Source organism: Eublepharis macularius, chromosome 10, assembly GCF_028583425.1.
Source record: "Eublepharis macularius isolate TG4126 chromosome 10, MPM_Emac_v1.0, whole genome shotgun sequence".
Lineage (NCBI taxonomy): Eukaryota > Metazoa > Chordata > Lepidosauria > Squamata > Eublepharidae > Eublepharis > Eublepharis macularius.
Window position 1 is genome coordinate 26,784,421 of NC_072799.1, and position 18,362 is coordinate 26,802,782.

General features: G+C 41.4%; 1 protein-coding gene across 1 annotated transcript; it reads right to left on the reverse strand.

Annotated features, from left to right (window-relative positions):
* Positions 1–383: 383 nt before the first annotated feature.
* LOC129336535 (alcohol dehydrogenase 1A) lies at positions 384–16,957 on the reverse strand. The gene is made up of 9 exons (XM_054989663.1): positions 16,817–16,957; positions 11,513–11,614; positions 10,879–11,017; positions 10,355–10,442; positions 7,800–8,019; positions 5,418–5,681; positions 4,875–5,010; positions 3,172–3,310; positions 384–2,735 (listed from the first exon to the last, which is right to left on the reverse strand). Exons 1-9 carry the CDS (start codon positions 16,832–16,834, stop codon positions 2,711–2,713), a joined length of 1,131 nt encoding a protein of 376 aa, XP_054845638.1. The 5' UTR covers positions 16,835–16,957; the 3' UTR covers positions 384–2,710.
* Between the last annotated feature and the right edge of the window lie 1,405 nt (positions 16,958–18,362).

Consider the following 18,362-nt stretch of genomic DNA (forward strand, 5'->3'; position numbering starts at 1 on the left):
AGAATGCGGGGAAAATGCGGAAAAAAAGAAGTAATGTGGATTTGGCCAAGGTTATAAGGTTATCAGTTTTGTACAGCTATTGATATTCTTTTTATTATCTATTTGTCACTGTATTAATTGATGAACGAGCACTACGCACTTTGTATGTTACGTGAATTAATATATTATGAATGATAGTAGAAACTGGCAAGGTGCACTTTAATTATCAAATGTCTGCACTTTAATTATCAAATGTCTGCAAATTGTTAATTTCCTCCACGGAAGGTCTGTGATCTGCCTTTCTGATTCTGGCAACATATGCCACAAGTGCTGTTTCTCCGGTGAATGGGGTTTGCCTTTGTGAGAAATCCTACTCATGTGGAGTTCGAAATCAGTCAGATAGATTACTTAGAATAATAGTTTTATTAATTTGATTTATAAGAGAACATACAGTCACATTTTAATGTAATAACAAACACGAGCACAGCAGAAATCTACACAGAAATTGCTTTATGACCCCTGTCTTTGACAATGAATACACTATTTCTTTTCAGTGGAAAAAAGCAAGAGACCAGTAGCATCTATAAGAGTAACAAAATTAGTGATAGGGTATGAGCTTTCGTGCACCACAGCTCACTTCTTCACATAGGTGCTACTGAACTTTTCCACTGCTACAGACAGACTAACACAGCTACTCATCCTGATGTTTTTAAAATTTAAAAGAGCATTATTTCCTGTGGGGGGTAGACCTGGGCTCTTGTCATGGACTGCCCTGTTTTAATGTGGGATGATGAGTCTTCATTGGAGGACAACCTGCTCCCAAGGCCCACTTTGGCAGACCCCTCCTGTGAGGTGACTAGCATTACCATTCTTACCTCTAAAGCCCTGTGTGAACTGAGATCCACTTATATGAAGAACTGACTCTCCTGTATAATAAGTACACATGCAAAGTGAGATCAGTTCAACAGGACTGCTGGCTGTGCCCTCTGCTTGCCAGGTGCAGAAATCCATGGTAAGGGAACTAATCTATGGATCTGAATGCCAGTTTTTTTACTGGCATTTTGCAAGGACTGCTGAACTGGTCTCATCAGATGGATCCTTCCAATGTGTTTTGATTCCTCATGTTAGGGCTCTTTACCTGGCTGTTATATTACTTGTACTTCATTGTTTTTATCTTTGACTGTAAACTGCTTTAAAATTCAGATAAGATGTGTCACTTTTATTTCTGTTGAATACCTAGAAAGCCAGATATCAAAATATATTGCAGTCTTCAAACAATTTATATACCTATCTAATTGGGGGCAGTTGAATTAATGTTTATTTCTACCTCTAAGCTGATCAAAGGAACAAAAAAAGACAAGATGCACACATGGGGTTCTAAAGTGCTTGACTGATGGTAGTCCCCCTTTATATAAATGGATAATCCTGGTTTGCTTGCACACACACATTCTGTTGCAACGGGAAATTGGGCTCATCCACTAAAATTAATGGAGAAACTTGTATAGATGGAGGAATTCTGTGTGTGTGTCTGAGCACTCCACCTTTAAGTAATCTCTAGATCAGGATCATTATTTGTACAGATTTTTTAACCTAGATACTTATCTATTTAGTATCTAAATAGATAGTATCTAGTATCTAAATAGATAGATCCAGGGCTTTTTTTCAGCTGGAATGCGGTGGAACGGAGTTCCGGAACCTCTTGAAAATGGTCACATGGCTGGTGGCCCCACCCCCTCATCTCCAGACAGAGAGGAGTTGAGATTGCCTTCCGCGCCATACGGCGTGGAGGGCAATCTCAACTCCCCTCTGTCTGGAGATCAGGGGGCGAGGCCACCAGCCATGTGACCATTTTCTCCGAGGGCAACCCACTGAGTTCCACCACCTCTTTTCCCAGAAAAAAAAGCCCTGGATAGATCTATTTAGTATCTAAATAGATAAAGTCTTTAAAGTCTTGTCTTTAATCCAATATAATATGTAATTCTCTGAAATAAGAGCAAAAACAAACAATTACAGGCAAAGTTTTTAAGAAATGAGATTTATTTGGAAACAAAGGGAAATCCTTATGAAGAAATGTTTTTAAAGGATAAGAATGCATGTCTGTATTAGAGAGATGACTTCTGCCATCTCCTGGACAGCTAACCTCTCAACTGTGGATATGTTTTATACTCTGCAGTCAGAGAGGTTTTTTTTAAAATTTAATAACAAATTCCGAAAAGATAGTAGTATTACTCTGTGCTTCACAAAATTAAAAAGAACCTTAGTAGTTTTCAGACTAACATATTCATGGTGGCATAAGCTTTCATGAATCAGAGCCCACACGGTCGCAGAGATGGTAAATACGTGAGAAGAAAGAAAACAAATTGTAAACACAAAGGCCATGAAATGCAAGAGGTATCATCTAGGACACTTTTATATAAAACTCAGATGTGTACAAGATAAGCACATTGACCATATAGCAAGGCAATAATTGGTGATGTCATAGCCTTCCTAGCTTTGCTAATCTAATCCCTGTTATAGGTTAGCAAAGCTTCAACTTGATTCAAATCTCATCAAATATAATCAAGATTTCTGACAAATTCTATAATTTCACCCTAGTATTCAGCATTCATTTAGTCCATTAAGCAAATATAGGTGTTAGAACAGAAGAAACCAAATGTACGGCACTTATGGTTCGGTAGAAAGTTGTGGAGAACAATCTTCAGCTATTGTCATTCCACTTTTATTCAAGTCCTTAAAATGTCAAGACAGTGCGGATGCTGAAACAAAAGGACAGATACATGAATTTGGCAAGCCATATTCCAAAATCCCAAAAGAACTGCTAGCATTTCACTGTGTCCCACTGGGCAGTGGTGACAGGGAAGAGTATGAACTCCTACTATGAATGATACTTCTGATCATATGATGGTAGTTCCCATGTGATCAGCTCCGGGACTTCTATCAGAGCGAACTAGCAGCACCTTAGGAGTGCTGTATAGGCGATCTGAGATTCATGTGATGGCAGAGGCATTTTTGAATACTCATCATGGAATAAAACCAGGGTGGCCACCATCATACCACTCATCTGTTCCCATACAAAATGGCTCCATATAAGCTTGGCCTGGTTGTTGGCCTAGTGGTAACCTTCCAAACTGTGCAACACAGAAAACTGAAAATTATATACAAACATAGCTAGCAAAATTGAAAAAAACTCACCTCTTTCCAGACCGGAGCAGTTCAAATCCCTCATTGATTTTCTCAAAAGGTAAAGTGTGAGTTATTAATGGATCCAGAACAAACTTCTTCCCCATGAAATCAGAAACTAGTTTAGGGACAGCATCTTTACTCTTCCAGCCTGAAAACAAGCAAAGCAAGAGAGATCAATCAGAATATGTTATTGAGGAGTTTGATTTTCCTGAAGTTCTAAATCAGACGATTATAAACCACGTTGGGAATCACTGATGCTATCCTACTTTCTGTGGCATATGAGACATGAAAGAACAATCCGCAGGGGCCATGCTAATCTACTCTGCATCGTTCCAATTTTAGTATATGTGCTGCCAAGTGCGGTCAAAATTTGTTGGCCACCAAGGCATGGCTTCAGACTATTAAATATTGGTTGAAACTCCATTTTAATTCTGATCTCCCCAGTTATACGTACCATTTATTATTGGAATTTGCCAACTCTAGTTGGTCAGCCTGTATTGAAGGTAAAATAAGTTCCTTGAACTTATCTATAGAATCTTTATCACTGCTATCTGAGTCTGAGGCCTTCTCAAAAATAAAATACAGTCTTTTGGGATTAGAGTTACAAACTCTCTATAGTTCTGCTAATAGAACTTGTTCTCCCCTAAACTTGGGGATTTTCCCTAATGTAAGTTTCCCAGCAGTATACCTTTACCAACTCCTGGCTCCCAATTTACGTAGAGCCTTTTCTCTGGCCAGATTTAATGTTCTTCCTTCAGCCATTTTATCTGGCAGATTTCATGGGATTCCTTATTATAGCAGGTGTTGTCCTTGTTTGATGGACTGTGTTGAAACTGTTTCCCATGTTCTTCTCCAGTGCCCTTTTTATCTGGCGCCACGCCGGGATCTTCTACATCCTATATTAGCCCAACTTTTGGAGTTTTCTGATGATTTTAAAGTTTAGTTCCTGCTTGACAACCCAGATGGGGAAATAACTGAAATAGCAGCTAAGTTTCTCTACAGTGCCATGGCTATACGCCATGACAAGTAATATTCTGTACTGGTTTTGCTGCACTGTTGCCCTGCTCCTGTCTGTATTTTAATCTCATTTTGTATGGAGTCTCTGTATTTAAAATTTTTATATTTTATATATGCCAATAAAGGCTTGCTTGACTTGACTTGAAAGAACAATGCTGTTCTACCTATCATAGGCTTCCGCCTCTCAATTGATTACATATCTGTGATAAAAATATTCATAAAACTGGAGAAGATTAGGGAAAGTCCACACAGCTACCTTTTCCCCTCAGGATATGAACTCGGAACGACCAGTGCAACTCATATCTCATCAAGCTCAAGTTTCTGAGGATATGTTTTTCATAGCTAGAGAGAGCCTCACAAATACGTACTCTCTCTTCACCTCTTTGATGTGAATTCCTCCTATCCTTTATCTTGTTTGCTTTAATGTTTTACTGTTACACTTCTACCCATACTAACTAAATTCATGCTAATTTTGATTCCCATCTTAACCAGAATATGATGCTAGAATCTGATATTGGTTTGCAAATTCTGGTTGTGAGAACTTGATTAGCATTTACATGGTCACCACCAGTGCAGAAGTAACAACCAGTATGGCTGCTCTTGTTTTCTTACCATGTTCTGTATCATTCCTTTGAAGGACATTTAAGTTTCTTGAATGTTACATTTCATGCAATGAATTAGACTCATGATTTTACCTCCAAAAACAGATCCTTTCCAGGTACGGCCAGTGAAAAGAAGCATTGGGTGAAAAGAGATCTCAGATGCTGACGGAGGAACCCCCACAATTACGCTGGTTCCATAGTTCATGTGACAGGAAGCCAACGCAGCAGTCTGAGATAAAACAAGGATATATCTTTGATTTAGTCAAATATTTACAAACAGCCTTTGAATAAGTTCCAAAGAACTTTGCTAAATGAACCCGGACAAAATTAAAATAGTTGAACTCTAAAAGTTCATCTACTATCGTCCTGAGATACACGACATTCCCTTGGGTCCTTTCGGACTTACTGGGCAATTGGTAACATAATTCTTGGCTGTGACTTTTATTTGATGGTGAAGTATGATACCAAGTACCAGATCCAGTTACTACACTGTAATAATTTAATGATACAGAGAACGCTGCTCCTGATGAAAGTAACTCCAGATCACAACATTCATCATCTGGTAGATCACATTCACTATCAGAAAGATCTATCTGTAACTAATAGATAAATATAACAGTTTCTGAAATCACCTACCATGGTATCTGTGCGTCCAATCACTTCAAATGAATAATCTACACCTTCACCACCAGTCAAATCAAACAATACTTCATTGATGGGCTTCTTGTAATCCAAAGGGTTGACACATTCAGTGGCTCCCATCTCTTTAGCTTTGGCAAATTTATTTTTATTGATGTCAACTCCAATAATCCGGGAAGCTCCTGCAGCCTTGCAGCCCATGACAGCCGAGAGACCAACTCCTCCCAAGCCAAAGACAGCACAAGTAGAACCACGTTCCACCTAGAAAACCGTGATATCAATGAATGTTGTATGGTTCGTTGCTCCCAGTACAGTTTCAAAAGCCTCTTTTCAACAGGTGTGATAAAGATAGACTACAGCAAGAACACATTTTATTGCTGGTATGACTGTTTCAGTGCAAATATCTTCCCCTTGATGACTGCTTTATCATAATGGCCACAGGTATTTAAAACCCCATGGAACAGAGATATTGTATTTCTTAAGAAGCTGAACTGAAAAGACATTTTTAATTATTTTACTAGAAGTCTTACTAGATTTATAAGCATGTTTGTGAAGACTTATTCCTTGAATTCTCAAACCCATAACTGGCCAACAAATTTTAAATGTCTTTATGTCTTGAACACCAAACTTTTTCCAATTACACTTGAGGTAAATTGCTTTGGCTGCTACTAAAAGTAGGGCTAAGAACTGGAGCACTTTTTCTCCAGGGGAACTGATCTCTTGGCCTGGAGATTAGTTATAATTCTGGGAGATCTCTAGCCACCACCTGGAGGGGGGTCCCAGCTTGGAATCTCACAAAAGAACTGATTCAGGACAAAGAAGAGAAAGTACATCTTCACATAATTAAGAAATTCACTGGCATAAATGTAGTGATGGCCAGTAGTTCACATCAGCAGTCTTCAATCTTTCCAGGCCTAAGATGCAGTGAGTTGCAAGCATATAACAGGAAACCACATTACATCAGAGTCATGTGACAGGAACTGGAGGGGCCCAGAGTTATGACTAGACATGGGCACGAACCAAAAAAAATTATCGAACCAGTGGATCAGGATTCAGTGCAGACCACGATCCTGAATTCCCGAACAGCAATGAACATCTCCCGTTCCCGAACCGAACTGGATCGTGGTTCATGGAGGGCAAAGCAGGGCGCACCGGTGTTCCCAGCGATACAGGAATGGTGGGTGATGCCAAGCTCAATTGTACTCTCAGTCTCTCTCCCCAAAGGCGAGCAAGTAGCAAGCAATAGCTCTGTCCCACTCCACTGCTCGCAGAAAGTGAAACCCAGCCTGGGAGACCACGGCTATTTATAAGCATGGGTCCCATTCAGCAACACAGGAGGTCTGTGTTTGGCCATCAGAGCTTCCTATCAGGGTTTGCAGGGATGAGATTGGAGTTCCCGTGGCTACAGGACACCCCCTTCCCCCTCCCTCCCCTGGGTGTCTTCTTCCAACTTGTAACCGCTTTGCAGCTCCGTGGTTGGAAGGAAGACCTGGGCTTCCATTCGGGTTTCCAGGGCGACAGAACACAGCTCAGGCATTCCCCTGGCTCTGTTGCCAGGGGAATAGATTGCTGGCGCCTGAGTGTCTGGCTTCCTGAACAGAGCCTGAATGCCCCGAACCAGGCCTCTCCCGACCGCTGGATCGTTGGCTGTAGCCAATCACGATCCGCCGGGTCACAATCACGCGATCACCATTTTCGTGGGGTTTTGAGGTTCTTAATGCGGTTCGTGCCCATCTCTAGTTATGACTTCACTGGTAAGTCCAGAATCATGGACAGGATCATGGACAGAATATCAAAAGATCTGGGAACAGCAAATATAAGCCAAGCACAAGGAAGCATACTGTTGTATGGAAAAAACCAGTGGTTAGTCAGAGCCATGGGATGATCAATGGCTTAGATGTCTATAAAAATTATTTTAAAACCTTTGTAAAGAGTCAGTAGAATTTTATAGAAATGTAACATCAAAAGCCATTTCTGGAAGACAGCAGAGATGGGCTATTGCCTTCTGGTGTACCACTTTTGGGTTTCTGGGAACATCATGTTAGCCACTGTGGAAAACATAATGGTGGACTAGATGGGCCTTTGCCCCAATCCAGTAGGACTCCTCTTATGTCCTTATCAGACAGGTTATCCAAATATATATCATATTGTAAGGGAGTGGATTTGGTTTAAGTAGTGTGTGGATATTTTTTTAATGAATTGTTTTTTCATTTTAATTGGTGTTGCAGCATGTTTGTTTTATACTGCCTTTGATTAATTTTATAATTGGTTTGTGATTTCTTATCACTTACTAGTTTAAACATGTAGATAAAATTTCTCACTCTCTCTTTCAAACACAGGTCAAATGGTTATCTTCTTGAAACGTGCTCTAGAACTCACCTGTGCTGTCTGAACAGCGGATCCATAACCAGTGGAAAATCCACAGCCAATCAGACACACTTTTTCCAAAGGAGCAGCAGCATCGATTTTGACCACTGAAGTCTCGTGCACCACTGTGTATTCTGTGAAGGTGCTGGTGCTAATGAAATGGTGCAGGTTCTTTCCTTTGCAAGTAAACCTGCTGGTGCCATCGGGCATTAATCCACGTGGTTCACTAAGGCTTTTGAAAAAAGACACACAGAGGTTGAAAGAATTAGATATTTAAGAGGGTGCTATTGCAGAGGCCTGCTGAGGTAGAATAGCATTCAGGACTTGAATTAGAAAGACCTGAGTCCAAATCTTTACTAGTGCATATAGTGCAATCATGGAAGAACCCCTGAGGAGGATATGGGATTGTGTTGTCAGGATTCTGGCTTTGAGCATGTTGGTTCCATAACTGCAAATTCTTACAGGATTTCCTCCTCCTGTAAACATGCAGCCTGCCAATGGAGCTTCCATGTGCAGACATTAACCACAGTCCTGCATGACCTAGCAGTTTTCCAGATGTTGCCAGTCCCCAAAAGCTGCACCTAATAAGCAGACTGCCAGTTTAAAAAAAGATGAGGAAGAGACACAGAGAGAACTTGTACTGGAGATGCCCTTCGGTGACCTGTTGCTGTACAGAGAATCCCCCCATGGCACTTAAGGGTTGGCTCTTTTGCCTTCCTTGTATTAAGGGACTGTTGTTTTGCCTGGAGGGACCCTGGTCCTTTCCCTCCATTCCTTTGCCTGGGGTGCCATCCATTGTGGCTTCCCATCTTGCCATGGTTCTGGGTATGAGATGGGTGGGTGGCTGCTTCCTACCTTGCCACAGTGCAGGGGAATGAGGAGGGCAGGTGGGCATTTCCTGCCTCCTTGTGATAAAGCAGGGGGAGGATGGGTGGTTGTTTCTCCCTGTTGTGGGAGAAGATGGTGAAGTCATTTGCAACCTAAGGAGCCAAAAATCCTTGGGCCAACCCTGTTTAGTCACAGGATCACAGATCTTGGCATTGGAAAAAGACTTCTGAGTGAAATCCTGGAGAACAAAGCTCAACAGAGCACACCAAGCTAGACAGATACTTTGCCAGCACCAGAAATTAGACTGGGTAAGTTCCTGTCCACCAAAGCAATACCTGGCTTCCAGGGCCGGATCTAGAGTTGCCGGCGTCCAGGGTACTCCAAGTCCAGTGCCTCATGCGCTGCATGATAATGTCACTTCCATGACATCATCATGCAGGGCAGAGCGTGCCGCCCGCGCGGCAAGCTGGGTGTCCTGGCGCACCATGGAGTTGGTGGAGGCAGTGCGGAGGGCTGGGAAGCTGCCTGCACCATTCGCCTGCCCCACAGGACGGGGGGCAACCAGCCGCCCCCTGTCCTGCTGGGCAGGTGAAAGGTGCGGGTGGCCTCTCAGCCCCCTTGCTGCCTTTTGCCTGCCCTGCTGGCTGCCCCCTGTCCTGCGGGGCAGGCAAATGGCATGGGTGGCCTCTCAGCCCCCCCAGCTGCCTTTTGCCTGCCCAGCAGGACAGGGGGCATGCGGCAAGCCGGCCGCCCCCCTGTCCTGCAGGGCAGGCAAAAGGCAGCAAGGGGGGCTGGGAGGCCGCCCACATGCTCCTGGCAGCTGACAGCTGTGCCCAGCACCCCCTCCTTGGCAGCGCTGGGGCAGATTACCCCCTGCCCCCCCTCAATCTGGCCCTGCTGGCTTCTTTCCTCCCCTCTGTTCTCCAAATGCTTCAGAGACAAGAAAGCAGGGCTTGAAGTCACTCACGTATGCACTAGATGTATAACGCAGGCTACAGCTGAGAGCCAAGCTACAAGTGACAAATTACACTTGCCTGGCAAGTGAACAGACTCACGTGTATTCCTCCCTGTTCACTTGCCCTCCACTTGTGCTCCACCACAGCGCAAGTGGTGGAGTGCAAGTGGAGGGCAAGTGGTGGAGCGCAAGTGGAGGGCAAGTGAACAGGGAGGAATACACGTGAGTCTGTTCACTTGCCAGGCAAGTGTAATTCGTCACTTGTAGCTTGGTTCTGAGGGTACAGAAAACCCAATAAATGCACAGATACAGAAAACTGGTTAGATTTCATTTTAATTCAGGCCCCTCTCCTTTGGATTAAATGCAACGTCCCCCACCTCATGAAAAGATACTAAGGGTTAAAGCAGAGAAGAGACCACAGATCTGTTAAAAGAGTTTAGAGGTATATTTCAGGCATACACAACCCCAGTTCATATCATCATGGCCTGAAGTGAAAGAGGACGTTTAACCTTCCAAGTGGTTTCTTCTGTCAAACTGTCCTCTTCAGGATGTTACTAGCTGTAGAAAAGAAAAATATAGGCTCCTCTTTATTTTCCTTTGAGGGCTAATAACAGCACTAGAGTGCTGGTAAGGAACCAGGGAGCAAGAATTAAACTTCCTTTCACCCCTCAGTATGGGCTCTGATCCAGACTGAGGTGTTTAAAATATTTAGTCATTGATCTTCCAGTGTTTCCTCTGTTTGACCCTCAGATATGATGCCAGTTGACAAAGAAATGGTACCTACTCATTCTGAGAACAAAGGTTGCCTCTAGTACTTCGGCAAGAACTGCAGTTTCCACACTGTGGGACAAAGAGAGGGATAACATGGTCTCCTAGGAACAACAAGAAGCACATCAAGAGTTAAAAGTTTTACAATTATCCACATACTTGTGTGTGTGTTCAGTAATATATAGAAATTCAGTAACTCAGGAACCTTGTAGGACACACATCTAGAGATGATAGTCATGGATCCAGCTACTTGAACAATTTAGCCAAAATTTAAAGGAAAGTCCCCTAATCGAATAAAGCCCTTTAAGAGCTGGAGTGTGCACAGTCGATGAAGAATTAAACTTTGGAAAAAAAACAACTGAAGACACATGCCTGGGACAAAACATATACAGAGTCACTTGTGACGTATGTTTCCAAATTTTAAATTGTCATCAGTGCCTGTTTAGGGAGCACATGAAAAGCTGTTCCACCCTTGTATCTGCAGGGTTGCATGAGTGCTAAAATCCACACTGTTTATCTCATAACCATCTTGGCTCATACCTGGTTTCACGCAAGTTACTCCCTCTCCCACGCTCTCCACAACTCCAGCTGCTTCGTGGCCCAAAACCATTGGAAGAGGCATAGTAAATGCACCACTGATCACATGGTCATCGGAGCGACAGATCCCTGTGGCCACAATCTGTATAGAAGTGTGATGGAAGGAGGAAACAGTGTCCATGTTTTTTCCTTATTTCATGAGCAGAAATTTAATATCTAAAACAAAATGGTGACTTTTTATAAATGTGTGTGTCCTACCGTCATGGTTTAGAATTAATTAACTGCAATCCTATGAAAAGTTATTCTATTGAAATTAATTAATTTAGACTGGAGCGACTCTACGTAGGTTTGTGTTGTTAGTGTCTTACAATTAAACCATAATTTGCTATGATATCTGAAAGAGCAAACTGTGGATTCACTGCCCCAGAAAATCGGAACTGCAAATCTGATTGGAATGGAAAAGGCAAACCATAGTTAATATGGAATCTGTGGCATTTGTCCACGGAGTTTTATACGCTCTACGTGTTTACTCTGTAATATTCACGTTGTAATATATTTAAATTATTTCAATACAATAAAAATAACACTGCAAGAATTTATCCTATGTTTGTGTATCATTAACTTCAACGCCATTTACCTTAATACGAACTTCATGAGCCTTTGGGGGAGCTACTTCGATTTGCTCAATGACTAGAGGTTTCTTAATCTCCCAACAAATGGCTGCTTTGCATTTTATGACCTGTAAAAAATAACACAAGTCACTTTTGTATGCCTGTTACACTGCGATATGCTTAGAAATCTTATTCATTAGCTAAGCAGAAACTGCGCTTGTACCTGAAACCATTGTCCTTATACCAGTACATACGGTTTGCAAGCCTAGATACGTTCCTGAATGCCCCTTGAATGTCTCTCCTCCCTAAGGCATGTTAAAACATATGGAGAAGTCTTACTTATCATGTGTACCTTGCCCTTTATGTTCTTAGCTGTCACTGAATACAATCCCTCTTCAAGTACAGAAAAGAAGGGAGGGGAATTCTCACACACCTTCAGTCATCCTTATCCATCCTTTGTAGTAGAATGCTAACCACAGGCCCAAAGCAAAGTTTGTGCCCTAATTTCAGGAAAGAAAAGTAAAAACATCCCATTTTTAAACTTTCCTAATAATTTGGGTGTGTTGATCAACAAGACTTCAAGTTTCTGCTGTTATAGAATTTGCCACAGAATCACTGCAGGAAGAGGTTGGGGGAAGGAAAATGTCAAAGCTTCTGCTTCCTTCTGCTTTTAAAACCTGTTTCCCCCCAAGTTGTGCTTCAATGGACTTTGAAAGGTATATTTCTGCTGTGTACAGCACTGCAAATCTCTCAGTGCTGGACTTGTGGATTTGACACAACCTAAGTGGGTTCATGCTGTTTTATGTCTAGGTTGGGCATCTATCAGACATGCAAGTTACCAATGGGTATCAAGCTGTTTCTCCCCCTCCCCCTATTATTAAGTGACAAATGATCTGCATATCCAAATCTGTTTGGATATGGAGGACTAGTACAATGATTTATGGGCTCCATGACAAAGTGTTTATTGGGGGTGTGCATTCAGATATTTCTGATCTAAAACAGTGCCTAAAATTCCCTGGCTCCAGAAATACACCAAACAAAAGAAGGCATTCCTGAAATTTCACGGTTGCCAAAACAAAAGTCCAGAAATTTTGGGGTTGTTTTGGATTGTTTCCACTTGAGTGGTTGACCTTGTCTACCCATGTTGATTCTAATGGTTGGTAGACCTACTGTCTTGAATCTGCTTGCCTGATCTACCTCCCATGGAAAATACCAGGTCTGCAGCACATTGGAATCAATGGGAAGAGACCTGTTCTTTGGATGCAAGGTCTACCATCTTTTGAAAACAGTGAAAATAGACCTGGCCTCTATGGGCAGTTGCATCCAGATTCCAATGGATGGTGGGTAGACCAGGAATCTGAGCTGAGAGATTAGGTCTGCTTCCACTGGTTTTAATGGGTGGTAGACCTGGGGTCCCTAGGCTACTGCCCTTTGAAATCAATTGGGTAGGTTCCATCCACTGGAATCAATCCATTTCCCTGAAATGGGTTTACGAAATGATAACACTTGTGAAATTTTGTGAAAATGTTAACCATGCCCTTTCTGAGGTATCAAAACGACATTAAACTGAATTTTTAAAGCACACACCCTTATTGTTTGTGGTGGAAAAGGGCTCCCCCTCTTTCTTTCACTTGTGGAAAAGCTGGTAGGATACAACTCCCTTTTAGTGATGTCTGTGAATGTGCAGACACATACCACCTCAGATTTTTATCTTAAACCATTCTGATTTTTCTGTACATCAGGGGTTCTCCTAGATTTGCAGAAACCTATTTCCTAGCCCTGACTGGTCCAATTTTTGATGCACATGGGGGGGCCATCCCTGGATACTAAATATGATGCAAAAACTGTAAATACATCAGAAACCATTATCTGTTACAGCATCCAAAAATGTCTGAAGGAAATAACTGTGTTAATTGATAGACAATGGATAAAAAGCAATAAGGTTTGCAGTTTCCCCAGCAGGATAACTTGGATCAACATTTTGGCAGCTATCCAATCCAGTATGAGTCTCTTTAGTAACCTGCAGCAGTGGTGAGTGAAGTGACAGAATTTGTTTTAGAAGCTAAGCCTACTGTTCTCTAAGAGCTCCTTTTCATCTGGGAGTGGGACATGACTTTTTAAAAATGTGTTAACATTAAAAAAGGTAAAAAGGTAACATTAGAGAACAGAAAAGACATGTTTTGTATGGACATTCTACAACTTTGAAATGGAACAAAGTAAAAAGAATGTGCCATTAATAAAAGCTGGCTAAATATCTCTTCCAGTGTAAGCAAATCTCCTTTAGCTAACAATGCAGAAAAACAAAGCTTGTAACTAAGACATTTCTGTAACAGAAGCTTTTGTTGAGTATGTTACATATGTTTTCTCTGACAAGATTGGGCCCTGGGGAGATCTGGTTTTTTAGCATTGATGCTGGCCTTGAATTTGGGAATCAAGAGCCAAGGGAAACATCAAACACACCATGGTGATTGTGTGAAAGAGTCTTCTTGGGGTGAAAAGGTCAGTTTGTCTTTCCTGAGGAAAAAACTGATTTGGGTGTTTCCCTGAACCCTGGGAAACAATCAAGATTTTTCTAATAGCAAGCAATACTGGACTTTAAATTCTCCAGAGGATGGATGTACCACAACAAAAATATTATGTTAATTTTATATGCTCAATCTCCAATCCCAGCAAAGAATTTAACTTTCAACAATCTGGTTTGTCCAAATACAGTGTGTTAATTTAGGCTGCTTTCACATGGTGATGATTTTTTACATGACTTTCACTGCCACTGTGAATGGAGAGGCATTCATGTTGACAATGAAGTATTCACATAGCAGTTTAATCCCACACATTCCTTGCCTCATTCATTCCCTCCCACATACACACCACCAGAGGGCTTCTTCTGGTTTTGTTTAAAAAGGCAGTTGCTAGGTTGCTATAGAGCAGTAATGTTATAACAGTCTGTTGCCACAATTTACTAGCTTCCAGCTTTCATTTTTTAAAAAGTGAATCTCTTCCCTTTCCATTGCAGAATTACAAGAAGGACATTTCCCCTTATAACTCTGCAATGAAAAAGCCTAGAAACTTTTCTTTCAATGAAAGCTGTGAGCCAATAGATTGTGGCAACAGATCATAGAATCATAGAATCATAGAGTTGGAAGGGGCCATACAGACCATCTAGTCTAACCCCCTGCCCAGTGCAGGATCAGTCTAAAGCATCTCTGACAAGTATTCATCCAGCCTCTTCTTGAAAACTGCCAGTAAGGGGGAGATCACCACCTCCCTAGGCAGCTGATTCCACTTTTGAACTACTCTGACCGTGAAAAAGTTTTTCCTAATATCTAGCCGGTACCTTTGTGCATGTAATTCGGGTCCTACCCTCTGCTGCCAACTGGAACAGCTCCTTGCCCTCCTCCAAATGACGGCCTTTCAAATATTTAAAGATCACTATAATTTTATTGTGTTATAGCAACCTGTTTTTTTTTAGAGCCCCCTAGACCTCCGGTGTTGGAAAAAGTGGGTGCAATGGAGATGGGGAAAAGAAAATTGTGCCAATGTGAGCAAGACCTGCAAAAATGCACACCTTCCTATCCAAACAACATCCAAGGGCACTTGGACTGCAATCTTTCAAAAAATGATGTGCCAAACCAGGTTTGGGAAAGATCATAGCAAAACATTGCAAAATACAGACACAGGACAAATAGAAGATGATGTAATGCGTATACTCGTGAAAACAGCACTGAAGTAAGGAAAGCAAGGCACAATTTCGAAGTGGAATCAGCATTAATCTTTCTAAAAGATTGTCATATTTTTCTTAGTGCATTTAAGCATCTCCAAAACAGAAAGAAAGAAAAAAAGAGGAGTTTACTCCATGGTCCTTTATGATCATTCAGAATAATAATATGATACAAGAAGAATTATTTTATTAAAACATAAATTTTGGGCACAAACCAGCTAAAAATAAGTGTTCTGGATTCCAGAAGGAAAGTGCTAAGCTAGAGGTGGCTGCAGAAATCAGTGGGACTTAATGTTGGCTGACGGATCATTCCCTATCCTTCTTTTAACATTCAAGATGCTTTCGAAGGTAATTACCTACATTTGTTCATTGTTGGGGGTTTTGTCCGGTGGTTGTTAAATTTTGGAAAAAGATTGTGCAACAAATAACATATTACTGGACATACAATTCCATTCACGATACAATCAATATTGTTGAATGTTTTCCCGGATTTAGACACTGATATACGGAGAAATTTAATGGTAACGCTGCTATTGGCAGCTAAAGAAGTAATAGCCTCTCATTGAAAGCCCCCCCACCATTACCAGAGATAAAGGAGTGGTACATGTACCTGTGGGATTATATAATCTTCGACAAAATAGCAGATGTTAGGAGGTCATATGAGTATCCCATGTCAGAGTCAAATTTCCTGAATAAATGGTATCCAGTATTGGCAAAACTTTTAAAGAACGAAGATTCTCCATATTCCTTTCACGATCATTGTTATTTTAATTACATTTTGTTAACTTAACGATTAAGATTTGTATAACTCAATGTATATTTTTATGCAACTTGATTTTGGAATTCTGTCACCTTCTATAGTGAGTTTTTCACAATACGATTTTTCCAATAAAATATTTTTTTTAAAAACCCTATGGTTGAGAACTCCTCTACATCAAATGAGTTTTTAACTTTGCATCCTTCTGCAGTATTAAAAACTTAGTGTTATATTAGGATGTTGTACTTCTGTTACAAATGTGCAGCTTCTCTAAGGGATTAATAGTGTTTATATTGATGGCAGCTTGTAACAAATTGATGGCAGCCCATAGCAAATAGAAATCTGCAGAATCTCTATCTCTATTGGTACTCTGAACTGTGGCAAATAGCTACGGTATAAAAATTGACATCAGTTTAGAGTAGCTTAACAGTAATTGCTAAAATGTCAGATTTCTATGAAACGTGGCATGATTTTATTTAATATCTTAATCCAAAAAGTATCCAATAGCAACATCAATCTGAACCCTTCCTCAAATTATGGAAAAGGAATTAGATATTAAATATATTTAAAAATACTTTAGAAAAAATCCCGTGCCATTAATGATTTCCTCTCTTAGTTATATCTTGCCAGATAAATTTGAAAAATGTGTTAAATATTTGTCAACAACTTGATTCAATGTTGTTATTTTTTCTCTTCTATGTGTTTTAAGTCACATTTTAATGTAATAATAAGCATGAGCACAGCAGAAATCTACACAGAAATTGCATGATGACTCCTGCCTTTGACAATGAATGCTCTATTTCATTGCATTCTGTGAACACCAGCGAGGAATCAGCTTGGAAAGTGTTTACTTACTTTGCCTGCGGTACTCATGTTGCTTCGGTTTCTGTCCTGCTCTTCTCTTGCTACAGGAATTGAGCCTGAACGATCTCCTTGCTCTTTAATGGGGCTTAACGGACAGCAGACCAGTTCCCTGCAAGCCACAATTGCCTGAACACAGCTTGGGACCTTATAAGCAAACTCAGGGGCTCCTTAGTCCCACCCCTAATCCCAGAAAGGAAAAAAAAAAAACCTAAACTCCTCCTCTACTGAATATCAAATCCATGTTGCAATTTAGCAGCGGTAAAGCAAAATAAGGAGTGTAATTTCTTACCATGTCCCCACATAAGAATTTTTGCCTGTGTGTTTGTACGTGCTCCCCTGGATCCATTTAATCTATGACCTTGGATCTATCTAGTCATGTGTTTGCAGTGCAAGTTGTCTTAAAAACATCAATAGACTTGGTGAATGGCTTGTGGAAAAGCTTAGGCTCTGGGGACTGTGCAATCTGGATTCACTCATGTTTTATTTAACAAGCCTCTTTATGCATTACAGAATACGGAAGGTGGATCTTGGGTTCTCACCCTGTGTCTTGTTAATAGCAATGAGGCATGAGTTGCAAGTTTGCCTCAATTCCATGCGAGTGGCTCCCAATTTGGAGCAACTTGGAAAAGGGGCTTTAGTCCCCAGTCCACCCAGCCAATTTCCTGACCTCAAACAGTCCCTAGGGGGTGCTATTTGGCCCATGGGGAAACCAAATTGCAACTCCTGGATCATTCAAGGTCAGGAAAATGGTCTGTAGGGGAGGACTGAATCTCCTTGATGTCCATCACAGTTGCAATCTGAATCGAGCGCTGCTCACACAGGAATTGACAAAACCTGCAGCTTACATCTGACTGTTACATATAACAGAGTGGGAACCCCGGACACAAACTCTGTTATCTGCAGGACTTTTTTTCAGGTGGAACGCAGTGGAACGGAGTTCCAGAACCTCTTGAAAATGGTCACATGGCTGGTGGCCCCACCCCCTGATCTCCAGACAGAGGGGAGTTTAGATTGCCCTCCGCGCCGCTGGAGATCAGGGGGTGGGGCCACCAGCCATGTGACCATTTTCTCTGAGGACAACCCACTGAGTTCCACCCCTTTACCAGAAAAAAGCCCTGGTTATCTGTAATGTGTAAAGAGCCCCCCAAGCATCTTATGTGGATTAAGGATCGGGACACCCTCTGCAACAGACTTCTCCAAAGACACTGGGAAGTCTGAAAGGACAAGTACCCATCTTTGTTCTGACACCTGCTGCTGATTTTGCTCAAGGCAGAAGAAAAAAAAAGGTCTGCTGTAATATTACAGATTATTGGGAAAGAGATTGACAATAGAACTGCTAGTATCACAACACCATTATACAAGTCGATTATGGAGCAGCTCCATTTGCAATACTGCAAACCGCTTCTGGTCATTCCATCTCAAAAGTATGCCATAGACCCAGGAAAGGTACAGAAAAGGCTTACCAAAATTTTCGTTGTCTTGGTGACAAGGAAAAGGATTACATGGGAGACCTTTATGAAATTATTTGTGATGTAAA

Bases quoted from the DNA above. Each gene is read 5' to 3' on its own strand.
- LOC129336535 (XM_054989663.1), bottom strand. The intron at 5,682-7,799 runs GTGAGTTCTAGA...ACGGTTTTCTAG, and splicing joins CCGCTGTTCAGACAGCACAG to GTGGAACGTGGTTCTACTTG. The intron at 3,311-4,874 runs GTAAAATCATGA...GCTTGTTTTCAG, and splicing joins GAAAGGATCTGTTTTTGGAG to GCTGGAAGAGTAAAGATGCT.